This window comes from Rattus rattus, chromosome 11, assembly GCF_011064425.1.
Source record: "Rattus rattus isolate New Zealand chromosome 11, Rrattus_CSIRO_v1, whole genome shotgun sequence".
Classification (NCBI taxonomy): Eukaryota; Metazoa; Chordata; class Mammalia; order Rodentia; family Muridae; genus Rattus; species Rattus rattus.
This window is the reverse complement of record NC_046164.1, coordinates 73,393,069-73,412,216: the sequence shown is the minus strand read 5'-3', so window position 1 is coordinate 73,412,216 and position 19,148 is coordinate 73,393,069. Positions and strand designations below refer to the sequence as shown.

General features: G+C 41.5%; 1 protein-coding gene across 2 annotated transcripts in view; it reads left to right on the top strand.

Moving 5' to 3' along the window:
- The first annotated feature begins 329 nt into the window (after window positions 1-329).
- Hormad2 (HORMA domain containing 2) overlaps window positions 330-19,148 on the top strand; it is an 85,561-nt gene continuing 66,742 nt past the window's right edge. For both annotated transcript variants that reach the window (XM_032916862.1, XM_032916861.1), the window contains exons 1-6: window positions 330-547; window positions 6,355-6,442; window positions 12,996-13,137; window positions 15,533-15,596; window positions 16,064-16,100; window positions 18,986-19,006. In XM_032916862.1, the coding sequence (XP_032772753.1) occupies window positions 6,392-6,442; window positions 12,996-13,137; window positions 15,533-15,596; window positions 16,064-16,100; window positions 18,986-19,006 (315 nt within the window). In that variant the 5' untranslated portion in view covers window positions 330-547; window positions 6,355-6,391. The remainder of the gene's footprint in view (window positions 548-6,354; window positions 6,443-12,995; window positions 13,138-15,532; window positions 15,597-16,063; window positions 16,101-18,985; window positions 19,007-19,148) is intronic.

Here is a 19,148-nt window from a genome sequence, read left to right as displayed (position 1 = left end):
GTACTGGCCCCATCAGCCACACCGTGCCTCCCCTCAATCAGTTCTGGTCCTCACACATTCAGCAGTCCCTCGAAGGTTCCAGGAGCTCCCTACACTTACTTTTAGGGCAAGAGAATGCAGGCCCCGCCCACAGCCCGGGTAGGCTAGGCCCCGCCCACAGCCCGGGTGGGCGGGCTGCCTTCTGCCCTATTTTGCATATTCATGAGGTAGAGCCAGGCAGGCTAAGGGGTAAACCTAAGAGTTACGAATTATTCATGAAGAGACTCCTGTGGCCTGGCCGGAAAGTCGGAAAGTCGTAAAGCCAAGGGGCGGGCTTTATGCTGGGAAAAGCCGTTGGCCTCGGCTGAGGTGAAGGCCTCACCGCGTGTCCACACTCTGGGGTCTCCAGAGACAGGCGTTCGGGTGGGTTCTGTGGTCTTCGAGTTCAGACTTCTTTGTTCTTTTTAATTGAGAGGTTTGATTTGGAAGTATTTCGTGGAACTCGAAAGCCCTCAGAGTGGAAGTATAATCGTGTTGGGGGGGTGCCAAGTAGGACCGGAAGCTGCAGGTAACATGGTTTCCTACTCTGGATGGTGAAAATTTTCACACCTTAAACAAAGTGGTGGTGATGTGGTGGGGAGAAATGGGCGGCTAGACCTTGAATTTCCACCATTTTAATGGCTGTGCGATTTAGCTCTAATGTTTTTAATTGGAACCGGAGATCATTAAGTTAAGTGAAATAAGCCAGGTTCAGAAAGACAAATAACCACGTTTGCCCTCATATGTGGAATCTAAATTTAGATGTACACACACGATATGAGCATTAAATGGGCCGGCAGTACATTGTCTGCTCACCAGATAAGCAAAGTGTAAGTGTGGTTCTTGCCCCTAAAAGGTCTTAGATTTTTATTAAGATGATAGCTTAATTCCTCCTTCATCAGACCACACATTTCTTGGGGGCAAAAGCCATGTTTTATATGGAACAGTGCAATTGCACAGTAAGCGTTGAATACATGGATTAATGGAAATAGCATGAAAAAATATTTTAAAAAGCAAAAAGTATGAACCGATACCCAATTAATATAGTAGGAACCACTTAGTTCGAGCAAGCATGAAGTAGCAGAATTATCAGGGACAAATGGAATTCGTTAAAATGGTGGCTAATAATTTATTGAAGTACTCTTAATAAAAGGTTTCACGGAGAACTTTGGCAAACTAAATTCTCTTGCTAATCTTCAGTTTCCTTTAGCATTTTTTGTTTTTTGTTACCTTTTTTTTTCTTTTTGAGGCAGGTTTTTGTGTAACCCTGGTTGTCCAGGCTGACCTCCAACTCAAAGAGCTCACTTGCCCCTGCCTCCCTAGTGCCGCCCTAAAGGTGTACGCCATCCCAGCCCGGCACATTTTACTTAATGTGCACATGTGTCTTTTCATACACCTGGAAATGCATGTGTATTTGGAGGTCAGATGTTAATGGCTATTATCTTCTTCGCTTGCTTAGTGTTTAAAAATGTTCGTATTTGTATTATTATTTTTTAACTTGTATAGATGTTTTGCTTTATGTATGTGGGTGCCTAGTGCCCACAGAGGTCAGAAGAGGACATCAGATTCACTGGGTCTGGTGTTACAGACAGTTGTGAGCTGCCGTGTTGGTGCTGGGAATTGAACCTGGGTCCTTTGAAAGAATAGTCTGTGCTTTTAACCACTGAGCCATCTCTCCAGCTCCTTTGCCTCATTTTTTTGAGACAGGAACTTTCATTGAAGCTGAGCACTTAAAAAAAAATTAAAAAAAAAAAGCAAACAAGCTCAACAGATATACCCTTATTTTTTAAAAGATTTATTTATTTATTATAAAGTACAATGTAGCTGTCCTCAGACACACCAGAAGAGGGCATCAGATCCCATCACAGATGGTTGTGAGCCACCATGTGGTTGCTGGGATTTGAACTCTGGAATAGCAGTCAGTGCTCTTAACCACTGAGCCATCTCTCCAGCCCATAATGTTATTCTTATGTTAACTCACAGTAGGTATTCACATACACAAAGTAGATATAATATACTATGTATTGTAATGGGGACATAATTTGAACGTGGTAGAGGTGGTAGTAGAAATCGGGGTATTGTTCCTTGAAAAACTAAAGCATCTTCAGGAGATAGGTAGTAATTTGAAGAAGAGGATATGTCAGGCCAGGAGAATATTGCCTGAAAGCCAGAGAGAGTAAAGGTGTACAGATGACTGGAACATACAAATTACCGGGGGAAAGGATCGAGGAGGTTATGAGGCAAATCTTGAATCGGTGGGAAAGAGTTTAGTTTTTTTTTCTGAGGGTAGTTGGCGTCTTAGTTAGGGTATTACTGCTGTGAACACACACCATGTCCAAGGCAACTCTCAGGTTCAGAGGTTTAGTCCATTATCATCAAGGTGGGAGCATGGCAGCATCCAGGCAGGCATGGTGCAGGCAGAGCTGAGAGTTCTACATCTTCATCTGAAGGCTGCTAGTGGAAGACTGACTTGTAGGCAGCTAGAATGAGGGTCTTAAAGCCTAAACCTCCAGTGACCCAGCTGCTCTAACAAAGCCACACCTCCTAATAGTGCCACTCCCTGGGCCAAGCATATTCAAAACAATGACAGTTGGGGAGCTATGTAAGGGCTTCAGTTTGGAAATAATATATCAAGGTTGTAATGAAGAAAGTCTGGCTGAAAACATAGAACAGAGATGGTTGAGTACAGCAACAGGCAGACGGGTGGTTGCAACAATTCAGGCAAAAGATGAGGATGATCTGATCTGAAGTAGAGATGACAGGCCCAGTGTGAGGGCACACACTTGTTTGTTTGTTTTTTTCTGGAGCTGAGGACCAAACCCAGGGCCTTGCACTTGCTAGGCAAGCACTCTACCACTGAGCTAAATCCCCAACCCGAGGGTACACACTTGTAATCTCAGCATTTGAGAAGTGGAGGCAGCAGAATCACGTCAAGTTCAAGGCTGTTGGGCTGTAGAGCAAGCTTCAGGAAGCTGGAGCCATGTAGTGAGATCCTGTAAAAACAACAGTAGCAGCCTCAATAACAATGAGAGAAGATCCCCCTCCCCCAAATATTAGTAGGCAACAGCGGTGGAGAAAGTGAGCAGTTGACACATTTGAGAAGTACTAAGTTGACTGAACAAAGAAATAGGGCAGAGTTGAGTCATACATTTTCAGACTGAGTGATTTAAGTATTTGATGATGTCATTTGCTAGGAAACAGAGGGTTTGAGGGGAAAGAATTTGCATTTGGATATGCTAATAACATCAAAGTGGGAATTGTCTAATGGGCAGAATCATAGATCAATAACTCATGAGAATGACCAGGTCTGAGAATATACACACAAATCACTAGACTAGAAACAGTAATTGAAATAGTGGGAGTTTATTTGTTTAGTGGCTGTGTTTAGAAATTTAAAAAAAGCTGAGTGGTGGTGGCACACTTGTGTCCCAGCACTTGGGAGCAGAGGCAGGCAGATCTCCTGTGAATTCAAGGCCAGCTTGGTCTACAGAGGGAGTTCCAGGACAGCCAGGGCTACACAGGAAAGCCCTGCCTCAATCAATCAATCAGTCAATCAATCAATCAATCAATCAATCAATCACAGAAGACTACTAGTGCAGAAACTTGAGGAATACCATGATGGCAGGAGGAACAGAGGCAGGGAGAAAAGACTGGAGGACGGTGGGAGGGGCAGCTGAGTCAGGCAAACACGAGGAGGATGAAGACTAATATACAGGTGTTTTGTTTTGTTTTGTTTTAAAAGCAAACATGCTTTCTTACCTTTAATGAAGTGTACACCAAAAATTGTTCTAAATACCACATTAGTTTAATAAATTTAATCTTGAAATGTCTGAAGTAGTCACTGTTACATTTTTTTCTGTACAGATGGAGAAACTGAGGCCCACATCTTGTTCAGGGTTACATAGTGAACTGTACCCTGCGATGTGATCTTAGGCAGGTTTGTTAGGAAGCCCATGTGTTTAACCCGTGGCCTATGTTACTACTCCAGATGGACAGCAAGCAAGACCTGAACATTGGATCTGTATTTATGTTTACAAAAAAAGCGAAACCAGATCTCAGAGGAATTAATTTAATCAGTTATATAGCTGCTAGGTAACAGAATTCGAATTTGAACACAGATTTCATAACTCCAAAGCCTGTTTTTGCTAGATTGCATTGTTGACTGCCTTTCCTTACATATCCATTTATGTTGCATAAAATTTAATTTTACTTGTTTTATAAATATTTTTAATCCCTGCTCAGATTCAACAGCCCTAGTGGAATTGCTTTTCAGTACTATTAATTTAATATGGGTCACCCATATATTCTAAAAATGCAGGTGCCTAACTGTACGTGGTGGTCTAATTGGTGGATGCATTGGGAATGTCTGGTGATTGTAAAGAGATTGGCTAAAATCCTCCCAACATAGAAAGTGATTTAAAAACCATTATTCCTTATATTTATTGTTTCCCCTGTAGGAGGTTATATACTAATGAGTTAGAACTGGAGCTTAAAAAGCCCTTATACCTACCTTTTTTTCCTTCCTTATTTCTTATAATATAAAGGAGGTGTTCTGGGTCAGATGTGACAGTTACACTCTAACGACAACAGAGGAAAACAGCATTTAAAGACTACCCAGGACCACGAGGTAGATCTCATGTGGAAACGCTGTAGTAGTGTCCCCAGTGCTTTTGAAGAGACAGTTTAAGTCTCTTAAATTCACTAGTCTCTGTCACCACCTTGTGGCACCATGTCCGAATAATTCTAACCTCTTATTTGCAAAAATCTTCCAGATTTGTGCCTTAATTTCTAACATAACAGGTGACAGATTGCCCAGGGTGATCCAGAATGGACTTTCTTTAAAGGAGCTGTTATAAGTAAGGCCTCGACTGAGATAAAATTAAGGCCTTCAGAAGGAAAATGGAAGATTTACTTTAAAAATAATTCAACTGAAGCTAAAAAGAGTGACTAGTACACTTTTAACTCCTAGCTTGTAGGACATTTTAAAATGTTTTCCCAGACTTAGCAGTATAGTTGTGGGTTTCCCCAGTTCCATAGCGTTTTTCATTGTGATTTACCGTGCATAACGGGGAACTGATCGTGCCAGCCATTCTCCATGGATAGTCTAGTAATGCTCAGCTATCAGGGGACAACTGCCACCCATTTATAGTTTCCAGAACATTTCATCATCATGACTAGACACTCCCCCAACGAGCTGCCATTTCTTCTATCCCCACCCGAGTCTAGAGAACCTCTCGTCTACTTTCTGTCTATTCATGTTTGCTTAACTTACTGTAGGTACTCATTCATGAGAGCATGTATTTGTCCTTCTGAATCTGGCTTTGTCTTATTTTAACCTAGAATTGTGCTTGCAAGGTTCATTTACATCGTGGCATGTTACTACAATCTCATCCTTTTCTAAAGATAGAGTAGCCCTTAAATATATCATAAAACACATTTCGTTTATCCGTTTATCTGCTCCTTTTTTTTTTTTTTTTTGAGATGCCACTGCCCCTGGCTGTTTGTTTGTTTGTCTGCTGATGAGGCATTGGATCGTTTCCACCTTTGACTGTGATGAACGCCGCTGTGCAAGTGGACACACGAGTGTTGGAGGCCCTCCCTGCCCCTTCCTCCCGTTTATTTCTGTTGGCTGTATACTTAGAAGTGGAAATGCTGGACACTGGTGTGATTGTTTAGAAAGTTGAGGACCTGCATGCAGTTTTACATTCCAGCCTGCAGTAATGAGGGTCTTAATTCTCCATCTCCTCACTATTTTTGAGTGGGTTTTGAGTTTGTAAACAAATCCCAAGTTAACCTAAGAACTGTTTTGAGCCCTGCTGTACACGGGAAGACGGTTCCTTTTTGAGGGAACAACAAAGATGAATGGGACACATTGTTGAGTGTTTAGGTGACTTATAACTTACTTTTCTTCTGAGAATGTGTTTAGGAATGAATAATTTGTCTTGCAGTTTTTATTGGGTTGGTGAAATTTAATGCAGAGACTCTATGCCAGATTTAGTAAAAACTTGTAGTGGAAACCCAAATGGTTATTAAAATTGGTTAGCAAAATTACAGTTAGCTTATATAGCTCTTGTTCGGAAAATTCAAAATAAGAATTTTTATAATTCAGATTCACTTTTGTAATTTTTGATAGGGCCAGGTAGAACTATTTTAGCTTCATTCTCCCTTTGTATTTTCAAAATTGAGCTTGGTAAATTTGTCTCGTGACAGGACAGTCTGAGGAGTTGTCGGTTCTTAACTGTACTTGATTTTAATTTTAGGTTTTAGAGTTCAGTTCTGTCTTTGGAAAAACAAGATAGTATTATGTTAGGAAAATCTCTAATTTTTTTTTAACAGGTTGGAGTTGTTGAACGAATCCTGATTCATTCTCACGATGGCCACTGCTCAGCTCTCTCACAACCCCAGAACACTGAAGGCATCTAAGGTATTTGTTAAGAATTAGGAAGAAAAGTCAAAGACCATTTAGTGAGTTACTGAATTTAACATTCCCTGAGCAGCAGTTTTAGCAGTTAATTGGCATTACTCTGGGAAAGTATGTCTACATTTTAACGCCTAATGGACGGGGGCTATTCAGAAAATGAAGACCAATTATAAAGTTCTGTACTGGGTGCTCGGTTCATGCTTACTGGAGTGAAAGACATCAGAAACAAAAGATGTTTACAGAGAAGCCTCTTTGTCAGGCGTGCACTTCCTGGAGCAATTAGGAAATTTGTGATGCAACTTTTAGAACCGAAGAGGAGAGAACTGAAAGAAGCTTTGCTGCTAGGAGTCTGGGGAAGAATGTATTAGTCACTTCCTGTGGGGATGACAAACTATATGAGATAATAAACTTAAAAGGAAGGAGGATTTATTTTGGCTTACAGTTTCAGAAGTTGATTCTCTTGTTTTTGACTCAGTATCAAGGCAGAACATCATGGAGACCTGCAGGGAAAACACGTGGTAGAGCAAAGCCACGCATGGTAGTGGTCAGGAGTTGGGGTGGGGAGGAGACACTCGATAACCTAGTGTCATCCCATTAGATTCTGTCTCTTTTTTTTTTTTCCGGAGCTGGGGACCGAACCCAGGGCCTTGCGCTTGCTAGGCAAGTGCTCTACCACTGAGCTAAATCCCCAACTCCTAGATTCTGTCTCTTAAGGGTTCTGCCATCTCCCAGTATCATGACCATGCCGTCAACTTCAGGGGACATTTAAGGTTCAGACATAACAAGCCACAGTGTGTCAGCCAGTTCAGTAAATTCCAGAACAGTCATTAATGCATTACATAGACTTATTTAGATTCAGAGTATAATATATGTGTAATACTGTGTTGTTTTATGAGAAAATAAAAAAGGCGATCTTTATCTTCTTTGTAATCATATTAAGAAAAATAAGATTTATGGTAATTAAGTCAATATACCTATATTTATATACACGTGAAAAACAGTGAAACCAGGAGAATTGTCACATGCTTGAGACCAGTTGGGCTCCACAATGAGTCCCAGGTCACCCTAAACTAGCTCGAGAAGCTGTCTCTATCTCTTAACCTACAAAGGCACACAGTAATTCAAATGTAGCAATTTAGGGGTCTTTGTATACACTGAAATGATGGAAAGGCTCAGAGGGGATTGAAATTTTCCTGAGGAGACCTAGCATGTGCCTTGGCTGGGAATAAGAGAAAAGCCTGGTGTGTTTTAGGGAAAGAGCTTTCTGTAGTAAAGCCGTCATGTTGACAGGAGGAGAAAACAAAATGGAATAGGACTTGATGGAACAGATGAAGTTGGATCTTAGAGGCCAGGCTAAAGGACTGGTGCTTTATTTTGTAGTCAGTGCCAGGTCAGAAGGTTGGTTGATTGGAAGAGCGAGTATAGGACTTGTTTTAGGAGTTAGGAGTGTTAAATTGTAGCAGAGAGACAGAGAGAGAGAGAGAGAGAGAGAGAGAGAGAGAGAGAGAGAGAGAGAGAGAGAGAGAGAGAGAGACACTGACTTGTTTTAGGAGTTAGGAGTGTTAAATTGTAGCAGAGAGACAGAGACAGACAGAGAGAGAGAGACAGAGAGAGAGACAGAGAGAGAGACAGAGAGAGAGCAGTCACCTCAACACCTCTCTGGCTTTGTCCCAGGTACTTCTCAAGCCAACTTCTAATGTCATCTAGTTTCCTAAGGGACTGCCCTCACCTGAGGGAAACTCTGAGCTGGGTGTGTGAATTGCAGTCATCATGGCAGCCACTCTTCTCACTGTAAATGAACAAATTGACTTTTTAGTTCAGCCAAACCTTTGTTGTTTGAGTTACAGGGAACTGCTTTTCCCAGTAAATTTCACCTGACGGTCCAGTTCTGTTATCTAATACTACAAACAATGATAATCGTTTGTTTTTGGACCTGGGACTAGGGACTGAGGTGCATATTTTACCTATCAAAGCAGACCTGCCCTCCAGGTTATCTCAGCATCCCTCAGTCCCTACCTGGCATACCCTGCCCCCAACCCTGAACTTTCTAGCCCAGGGGATGGGCTGCCCTTCCCCCAGAGGCTCCTCCCTGTATAGTCCAGACATTTTACACTCTTTTCTTTCCCTCCCTCTCCTCTCTGCATCGAGCCCTTTCTCTCCCTCCTCCCTACCATGGCGGCTTCCCTGGCTTCCTCCTTTGAGCCAGTGAAGTTGCCACTGGAGAACAGCTTCTCAATAAACGTACCTTTAATACAATCTAATCTGGTTTGGATTGGCTCACTGGCAAAGAAATAGCCTATCAACAATAACTGTAAAACTCAATATTTATTCAGCATTACCTATGTGCCAGGCACTGTACCAAGGGCATTATGTTACTATTTCAGTTAAAACTCTCGATAAGGAAGAAACTGAGCAGGGTGATGCACATCTTTAATCCCAGCACATGAGAGGCAGAGTCAGGCAGATCTCTGAGTTCAAAGCCAGCCTGGTCTATGGAGTGAGTTCCAGGACAGCCAGGGCTACACAGAAAGAACCTGTCTTGAAATGAAAAAATTAAGTGCCTCAAAAATAACCAAATATAGTGTAATTTGACAAAAACATAAAATAATAACTCATTGTCTTTATATAGACTACTAAAGAAGCATTTTTAGATATGGAAAAATCATATCTAGAATATCCAGAAGACATTTTAGGAATGTGTGTGTGTGTGTGTGTGTGTGTGTGTGTGTGTGTGTGTGTGTGTGTGTATGCACGTGCGTGTGTCTGTTTATCTCTGTGCGCACCTGTGTGTGAACTTTCTGGAAGTTATCTTTCATGTGGAGATATGTTTGTAGGTAGTAACTACCTCTAAGTAACTTTATTAAGATTGTCAGAAGTCTAGCGGTTGACCTGTAGAGTATAATAAAAGGACATTTATCACTTGCAGGCTTTGTGATCTGGCAAATCTCTTACCTTTCTGGATTTCCTTTTAGGACCTATGACATGAGTACATTGAGTTAAGTGGGTTCTAAAGTCTTCCCAATTTAAAAATACTATCCGAAGCCCCCACAATTATATTGGATTTAATTAACTTTGATTTAATGAATGTCTTAGTTACTTTTCTATTTCTTTTTTTTTTTTTTTTTTTTGGTTCTTTTTTTCGGAGCTGAGGACCAAACCCAGGGCCTTGCGCTTCCTAGGCAAGCGCTCTACCACTGAGCTAAATCCCCAACCCCACTTTTCTATTTCTGTAGTAAGACACCATGATCAAGTCAGTTTATAGAAAGAAGAGTTTGTTGGAAGCTTACAGTTCAGAGGGTGAGCACGTGGCCATTAGGGAAGGGAGCGTGTCAGCGTAGGAGGCATGGCCTCAGAGTCTTGTTACAGAAGCGTGAGGGAAGGGGGTAGGGAGGGGGAGAGACACACACACACACACACACACACACACACAGAGACAGAGAGAGACAGAGAGAGACAGAGAGAGATGAAATATTATGCACGCCATCTGGGAATGAACATAGAATGGCGTTTGAAACCTCACAGCCCACCCTCAATGGTACACTGCCTCCAACAAGGCTGTATGTATTAATCTTTCCCAAACAATTCAATCAGCTGAGGACAATGCCTTTAAACATATGAGTCTGTTCTCATTCAAACTGTTGCCCAGAGTAGGAAAGATAAACTTAAAATTTTATCACAATAATTTATTTCTTAATATATTATATGTATGTATACATGTTTATTTGTGTGTGTGTGGGATGCTGGCTAGTTTTATATCAATTTGACACAAGTTAGAGTCAGCAGAAAATAGGGATTTTCAATTAAGAAAATGGCAAAAAAAAAAAAAGAAAGAAAGAAAGAAAGAAAAGAAAAGAAAAGAAAAGAAAAGAAAATGGCTGTATAAGATTGGGCCATAAGCAGGCCTATAGGGCATTTTGTAATTAGTGATTGATGGGGAAGAGCCTTTTGTGAATGGTGCCATCCCTGGGCTGGTGCTCCTGTTCTACAAGAGAATAGGCTGAGCTAGCCGTAGGGGACAAACCAGTAAGTAGAGCCTGTCCATGGCCTCTGCATCAGCTCTGCTTGAGTTCCTGTCCTGGCTTCCTTCAGTGATGAACGGTGCTGTGGAAACCCTTTCCTCTCCAAGGTGCATTTGGTCATAGTTTTTCGCCGCGGCAATAGAAACCCTAACTGGAAACTGAGTATGGGAGTGAGCAGTGCACCCTGGCGTCCTTGCAGAGGTCAGTTGCCACTTGGTGACCCTGGGGATGGAACTAAGGCCATCAGGCTTGGTGCCCTTACACCGGAGCCCTCTTGCCGGCCTGGAGTACAAGTGTTCTCTTTATTTCACTTTTGGTTTTCTTTTTTCTTTCTTTCCTTTTTCTTTTTCTTCCAGATAGAGTTTCCCTGTATAGCCCTGGCTGTCCTGGAAGTTACTTTGTAATTGATGTTTTATAAATTAACAGAGTAATTAATATGTGTTCACATAACAAGCGAAAAAAACCCACACATAAACCAAAACACAATAAATGATTGAACTAGGGACAATGTGAAGCATTTTATAGACTTTAGCCTATTTAATCCTCAATCAAGTAGGAATCAAGTAGGTCTTACTGTTACCCCTATTTGCAGAGGAAGGGATTGAGTGAGGTATAAGAGAGATGAATTTATGCAGAATCAGGTACCTGCAACAATTTATTAGCAAGAGAGTTTTCTTAAAACAGCTTTATTTATAATGTATCTGTATTTTCTTTCTTGTTGATATGGCATAATTAACTTCAAAGCCTAAGAATTTCACTGTTGGGGCATTTACTAGAACAGGTGTCTGACCTCCACCCAGATCATAAACTGCGTTTGTAAGAGAGTAATGGTCTGAACCTGGCTATGGAGTGCACGGTCTATGCCCCTAACCTCGCTGTCATGGTCCCTCCTTACCATTCTACTCTCAAGGCACTCTCAGGTGATGGACGAGTCCTTCAGCATTGCATTCTGCGAGCATGAAGACCAGTGTTTGACCCCAGGCCTATGCACACTTGTAATACCAGCATTCGTGAGGTGGAGGCAGGGGATCTCTGGTGCTTGCTAACCTAGGGCAGTGAAAGATCCTATCTCAGAAAGAGAGAACAACTGAGGTTGACTTGGTGTCCATATGCATGTAAACACACATGGTTGTATACCTGCACATACGTGTACCTGCACACATAGGAGCACACAGAGAACTTTTCTTGTTTCTTTTCTTGCTTTAAAAAATGGTTTATTAAAAGAGACAACTCAGTGGTTAGAAATGGCATGGAGAGAGGGAGAAAAGCTAAAGAGAAAGGGAGCTGCTTCTAGCCTGGTAACTGGAATAGATGCTGACTTTCTTGCCTGGGCATGAAACTGGGGCCCACACTTTATGCACGGTATCAGAGACAAACTGAATTTCAGGGTCTACAAAGTAGTAGAGGAGCTGACGCCCAGATACTAGAACTGTAGGCGGGGAACACCAATTAGATGTCGAAGTCTTCTCTATAGACCATCCCCGAAGCTGTGAGGACAGACAGGATTATCCAAGAGAACTGTGAAGAGACAAAGGATTGCACTCCGTGAGGATGGCTGGTTAAAAAGGAGAAATGGGCTGGGTGTGGTGGCACACCCTTTAATCCTAGGAGGATTTGATCCTGGAGGCAGAGACAGGCAGATCTCTGTGAGTCGAAAGTCAGCCTAGTCTCTAAATTAAGTTCTAGGCTAGCCAGGGCTACACAATGAGACCTCGTTTCATAAAAATGAGTCAGGGGATGGGTGGGTGGGGTGGGATTCAGCTGTGTAGGGATGGATGAAAGCTGAAATAGTGGTAGCAGGTAGCAGTTTAGCTCAATAACCAAGGCTCTTGCTTAACCTGCAACAAGGTCCTAGGTTTGATTCCCAGTTCTGCCAAAACAACAAGAAAACACAACAGTGTCAAGGTGCTTGAGGGGTCATATGGATACAGTGGACAAGCTTGAGGGGTCATATGGGTACAGTGGACAAGCTTGAGGGGTCATATGGATACAGTGGACAAGCTTGAGGGGTCATATGGATACAGTGGACAAGCTTGAGGGGTCATATGGATACAGTGGATAAGCTTGAGGGGTCATATGGATACAGTGGACAAGCTTGAGGGGCCATGTGGATACAGTGTCAATACTCTAGACAAGGGGTCCACCAGATTCTGATAAGTTGTACATGGTAACTCTGGAGAGAGGGATATAAAAGAGATGAGGGTGAAAATTCAGATTACAGTGAAGTCTAAAGAGCGTGTGAAGACAGGAATGAGGTTGTAGAATTATAGGGAAACTCCCAATTTTGCTTCGGCTCAATGGGTCACTGAAAAATTGTTTTTGTCCTGAATTACTCCAGTAATTGCCTTTCTGTTCTGCCTTGCTTTTATGAAGATCTATTTTAACTCAGTATTCAGAGCCATGTTTTCTTTTGATTGTCTAGAAATGTATCAGATTTGAAGTCTTAAAAAGTTTCTGCCCTATCTGTGGTAATGGTTTGATGGGCTGAATTGAATATTCATGAAGACTGATTTTTATCATCTTTGATTTTCTTCCAGAAAACAATTTTCCCATCCCAAATCACGAATGAGCGTGAGTCACTGGTGATGGTGAAGAAACTCTTTGCCACCTCTATCTCGTGTATAACGTATCTGAGGGGCCTGTTTCCAGAGAGCTCTTACAGAGATCGCTATTTGGATGGTAAAGTTGGATGAAATAGTTACCTTGGCTAGTGTCCCTCTTTCTACTTAGCAGGATGAAGTTTCCCTCTCTCACAGAGTGCATTAATTCCAACTCATGGGCATGCACTTCAAGATCAATTTACCAATTCACTTAACATTTTAATTTTGCTGGGCGAATTGGATTTCCTTATAGGAACCATCAACTTCAAGCTAGCTGTCAAGTGAAAAAACAAACCTGTTGATCTGTGTCTAGCCATTCTAAGCCATCCTTGTAAAAGTGAGAACAAAAATCACTCTTAATGTTGAAGATTTACATTATTTTGTGCCTCAGTTGAATTTGTTCTTTGAGGTACATTTTGACGCTGAGGAAATTCAAGGAATCAGGTGAGAAACATCTCCCTATTAACATATGTAAATATGCACAGGAAACATAAATCCATTTGTTGATTTGCATGGTTATTTAGACAGTTATTTCAATCAGTTATGTTCTTTTTACAATAGCCCACCTTTTCATTTTATTATTGTTATGCACATATTTCCTTGTAAGATGCCACTTTTCCAAATCTAATTTGAAATTTCTCATGTTTATATTTAATAAGACACCATGGCTTCATCCTAACTTAAATTTCTCAGGCGATATTGATTCTCCAGGTGAACATCAGTGAGTGCCTGCTCGCTCTGACCACATAAACACGGCTCTTGTAATCATTGCTTCTTCCTTCCTTCCTCCATGGAATCGCTTCTTTTAACTTAGGAGCTAAGTCTGTGAGATTTAGTGTGTTTTCAGGAGGCATATACTTTGTTTCCCCTCCTGTTTGGAACATGGAGTTATAAAAGAAGGCACACTTTGGAAATTAAGCACCTTTCCCATGTCAGTTGCTAGTGCTGACATTAAAACAAAACAAAACCCCACAACTCTTACCTCAAGAGATAGAAGAGATAGTTTATTCTAGGGCCAATGTGAGTGGCGTGGGCCGGGGACACGCGTTTAGGTTGCTGCCAACGCCAAATTCCATCTTCTACTATGGAAGAAATTTCACGAAGTTCTTATAGTTACAGAAAAAAGAAAGTCCTCAAGAGTGGGGGATACAAAGCTGAGTGGGGAAATCTCTGCTGTCAATCTCGGTGCTATCTGCTGACATTCTCAGCTTTTGTGTTGGTGTAAGCTAGGGAGTCTGTTGGTAAATTCCAAAAGGACTCACCTAACCACAAGGATGTTAGCTCATAAACAGAGGTAGGCAATAACTGGCCACGAAGGGGACTAGAGATAGCCCAACATAATTTGTAGTTTAGCTCTGGACCTGCAACATTCCAACTTTCTACGACTGCCGAAGTTTTAATCAGTCAGTCAGCCTTGCAAAGTACAGCCTCTCTCCAGGCACGGAGGCAAAAGCATTGCTCCTAGTTCCAGTTTCGTGTGACTGTTGTCGTAGAAGCTACTCCTTGGTGCATTGTATTGAAAGTGACATGTCACATAAACGCTCCGTGTGTGTATGACACTCTTTTTAATAACATCTAAGTATTTTGTCAAAGTAGAATCATTTTCCTATTCCTCAACAATGGTGGAAGTGATGTTAATTTTAGCGTAGGAAAACCATTTGAAGCGATAGAGGACTCTTGAGAGCTGGTGAGATGGCTCTGCAGGCAGGGACGTACACACTTGCTACGAACCTAATGATCGGGGACCCACAGAATGAGGAGACACTGTAAGTCACCTTCTGACTTGCACACAGGTAGCGTGGCACACTTTAGCACTGTGCACGCATGTGCACAAATCCGTACATTTATAAACACGTGATGATTTAAGAGGCCCCTGTTAAATCACACACGAGTCAGGATCTATACTGACTTCAATGTCCACTTATGTCTTCCTTTCTTCCCTCATATGGACCGTGGGAGATCTCACATAGAGATGTTGGAGAAGAACGTATGCATTTATGTTTAATATTTTTTCATTAAGAGGGAAAATGATAAAGAATGAATTGTTTAACTTGGCCCCAGTGACACCGTAGATTATGTAAGAGAGAAGGAAATAAGTAAAAGAAACCAGAGTGGGAGTCTGATACACTGCTTCAAAACAAGGACTGAGGTAGCGGTCAGCATAGGATTCGTGTGTAAAGTGGGTGTTTAGACATTCAAAGTGTGCCCGGCAGTGGTGGACACGCCTTTGATCCCAGCACTCAGGAGGCAGAGGCAGGTGGATCTCTTGAGTCCAAGGCCAGCCATTCTACGGAGTAAGTTTCCGGACAACTAGGGCTACACAGAGAAACCACAATAACACAATAACAAACAAAACAAAAACAAAGTTAGAAATATAAAACATAAAACTAAATTTTACAAATTAAAAAAATGAAAGGAAATGCCCTATTTAGCATGGATTTTTCAGAATAACAGTGATGTTTCTGTTTTTTTAGACCTCAGTTTAAAAATTCTCCGGGAAGACAAAAAGTGTCCTGGGTCATTACATATTATTAAATGGTAAGTAAATTCTGAAAAAACCGAACAACATATATCATGGCTGAAATTACCCATAAAACTTTATTTTGTAAAATCATTTACTTAAACTGCTTTTCTTAGTCTTCTTTCCTGAGAATTGTAGTAATTATTCATTATTATTTTAAACTGTCAGTTTAATTTTAGAAGAAAATGGACTTATATAAAGAAAAAAAAATCCTGACTGCGATTGTTCACCACGCGCCTCTCTGTTTGCTAACACGTGGTGGTGGGAATGAAAGCGCACTTCTGTGCTTCAGAATGGCCTGTCCGTCACTTGTAATATTCTGTAGATGTGGAAAGATGCTTGGGGTTCTAAAAGATGACAGAACACGCAGAATGATTGCTAATTTATGTGCTTCAAGATAGAAGTTCAGCTAATTACGTACTTGGATTTATTTTTTTGACTGTTCGTATGGGCTATAGTGACGCTGGATATTATTTCTTGACAGGATTCAAGGTTGTTTTGATGCTTTGGAAAAGAGATACGTAAGAATTTCGAAAATTTTCCTTAAGATTAAAGACTCATTTCCACTCTGTTTTGTAGTGCTCAGCAGTATAGCAGTGTATAGCAGTGTATAGCAGTGCATAGCAGTGGATAGCCGTGCATAGCCGTGCATAGCCGTGTATAGCAGTAGCAGTGTATAGCCGTGTATAGCCGTGTATAGCCGTGTATAGCCGTGTATAGCCATGTATAGCAGGGCCTGCCTTTGTATTCGCTTGTCGATTCTCTTCTAGTCTGTCTGTGTCGCCCACTGATGTCTCCCTGACATCAATTAGAAACGAAAGTTTCATTCCCCTTTTTTATACGCATATCACTTCTAACCACAGAATTTCCTCTGAAGTCACTGGACACGGTCCACAGGATGTGGGTTAAGGAAGACAAGAATCTGGTAGTTAGCACATTGAACATGTTCAAAATAGTGTTGATCAGTGTGTAGGTGGAAAAGAAGAAATAGTTAAATAATGGATTTTTACTCTGCTTTACCTTGTTAATTATAACTCCTGTGTTTAACTGTGAACTTTTAAAAAACACAGCCCAGATTTTAAGTGCACATGATCTCTCATGCTTCAGTAGACACGAATGAAGAGTGAGAAAAATGAAGGGTCAAGGCCTGGCCAGAGAGATGAGATGCATTTAAATGAGATTGCTGCTACTCTGCCCCTCCGCTTTTCCTGTGTCCTACCTGTCAGCTCTGCTTTAAGAAATGTTGCGGTGCAGAAGCTTTACATTGAATTATTTAATGTAGTCATATGTTCCCTCATTCCTTCCCACCCTTGGCGAACAGTTACTCACATTCATTCCATTTTGACCCAGGGGACAGAGGGATACAAAGGTAAAACAGATCAGGGGAGGGCTTGTAGACCATGGCAGGAGGAGAGTGCTGCTCATAGGAGAGCTAACGATTGCTAATTATACACGGGTTCAGCTGTAGCTATTGCTAAACCATTGCTTGTCTGTGGTCTGGGTTGAGAAGGAGGCACTGCAGGATGAATTTAGGCTTCTGGGCGGCAGCAGCAGGATGGATCAGCCTCTGAAGGACTGAACACCTTGGAACTTTTCATAAGCTCTTTATCGTTACACAAAAGGCACTTTTAGCAAGTCAGTTTCCGCATAGCAGAACCTCTTATCTGATCTAGGAGTTGTGTGGAGGACGATTGCCTAAGCAGTTCTCAGCCACAGTTGACTTCCTGGTTTGCCTGGTATGTCTTAGGACTGGGTTATGCAAAGGCTTTGTGAATCCTTCAGAAGAGCAACTCCATAAATCTCAGCTAACAGCCATGATCAAGGCCATCCAGGCTGTGTGACAAGACCCTATTTGTTTAAAGAAAGAGAAAGGAAGAAAGGAAAGAAGGGAGGAAAGAAGGAAGAGAAGAAAAAAGCATGTCCCTGGTGGCACAAGCCTTTAATCCCAGCATTTAGGAAGTAGAGGCAGGTGGATCTCTGTGAGCTCCAGGCCAGTGTGGCCTATGCAGTGAGTTCCAGGACAGCCAGGACCGTTACACAGAAACCCTGTCTCAAAAAAAAACCAACCAAAGAAACAAAAGATAGTTTAAGTAAAACCAAGTTTGGAGTAGCGAGTGCCCTTGGAAGATGTTCTGTTGGAGAACATCTTACTAGTTGTGAAGTTCTGGGTGCTTTATATTTTATGGTACAATTGAACTCTTTAAAGTAAGCACATATATTAAATAATTCTTACAGAAAGGAACTATCTAACTTCCCTTATTCCTGTTCTTACCTCTCACAATTCCTGCTCATGTTCCACACGACATTCGCTCAGAAACCAAACTCTGATCGTGTTATTCTTAATGTCTAAGAATTTTCCAGGAATTTAAAAAAGGAATTCAAAGCCGTTTGCACGATCAAGCAGGCCTGAAGGTCCTTACTGATTTTCTAAGCCACCCTCCCTCACTGCCATGCTCAGGCTGCGCGAAGACTCTATAGGGTGCCAGTTCCCTATACCTTTGCACAAACAGCTCTGTCCAGACCCTGTGCCCATGGCCTGCCTGGCTCCAGACTGTCCTGCAGCTGAAGTTGTCCCTCATTGAGGTTGTCCTGACACCGAGTGCTGTTTCCTTCACAGCAGACCCTGAGTATAACGGTGCGGCCATGCGATCTTCTTAATGTTAGTCCCCCTTGCTAATTGACATGCTTCTTGAGAGCAGTGCCCATACTCCTTTTTCTTTTTTTTTTTTTTTTGGAGCTGGGGACCGAACCAAGGGCCTTGCGCTTGCTAGGCAAGCACTCTACCACTGAGCTAAATCCCCAACCCCCATACTCTTTTTTTTAATGTATCAATAAACTATTAACATTTTCACTGCGTGGTCATAAAAATCAGTTATAAGGCAAAATAGCCACAAGGGGGCACTAACGTTTTAGTCAACTGCTACAGATATGGTCCTCACATTTTATACTTTAGGTTTGAATTTATCATAGCCTTGATTGTATCTATGTCTGTATATTCAGTATTATTTTTAGGGATGAGAGAACGTCTTTGTAGTTTTGTGGTATACAGAAAGGCATGAGTTTGTGAGATACGTCAGACTTTCTAATTTGTTGACCTTGCTCAGTGAGTTTCAAAAGGAGTACTTTTTAGGAATTCTTGTGGTATATTTAATTTTGACCAAAAATGAATTGTTCTGCATATTTTTTGATTCCCAAATTAGAAAATAACAACTTTTTTGATATTCTTCTTCTGTCCTAGTAAAGCCAGTGTTTGTAATAGAAATTGTCTGAATGAGTGAATAATTAGTTCCTTTTTCTGACCTGCTGAATATTTTCTCTGTGCCATAGTATTTTAACTAGTCTCTATCAGAAATGTCCGTGCTGTAGTACAAGCGAATAATAACAGCCGTTTTCTTTTCTCCTGAAGCTGCACATGGCGGTGTTAACAGTAAGTACACACTTGAAGACCAAGTCTCTGTCTCTGCGTTAACTTTTGGCAAGTAAAAGCGTTTAAACAGAAATCCTTCTCTTCCTCCCTTCTTGAGATTTATAGCATTTTAGGATTGAAAAATTGGATATATCAGAGCTTT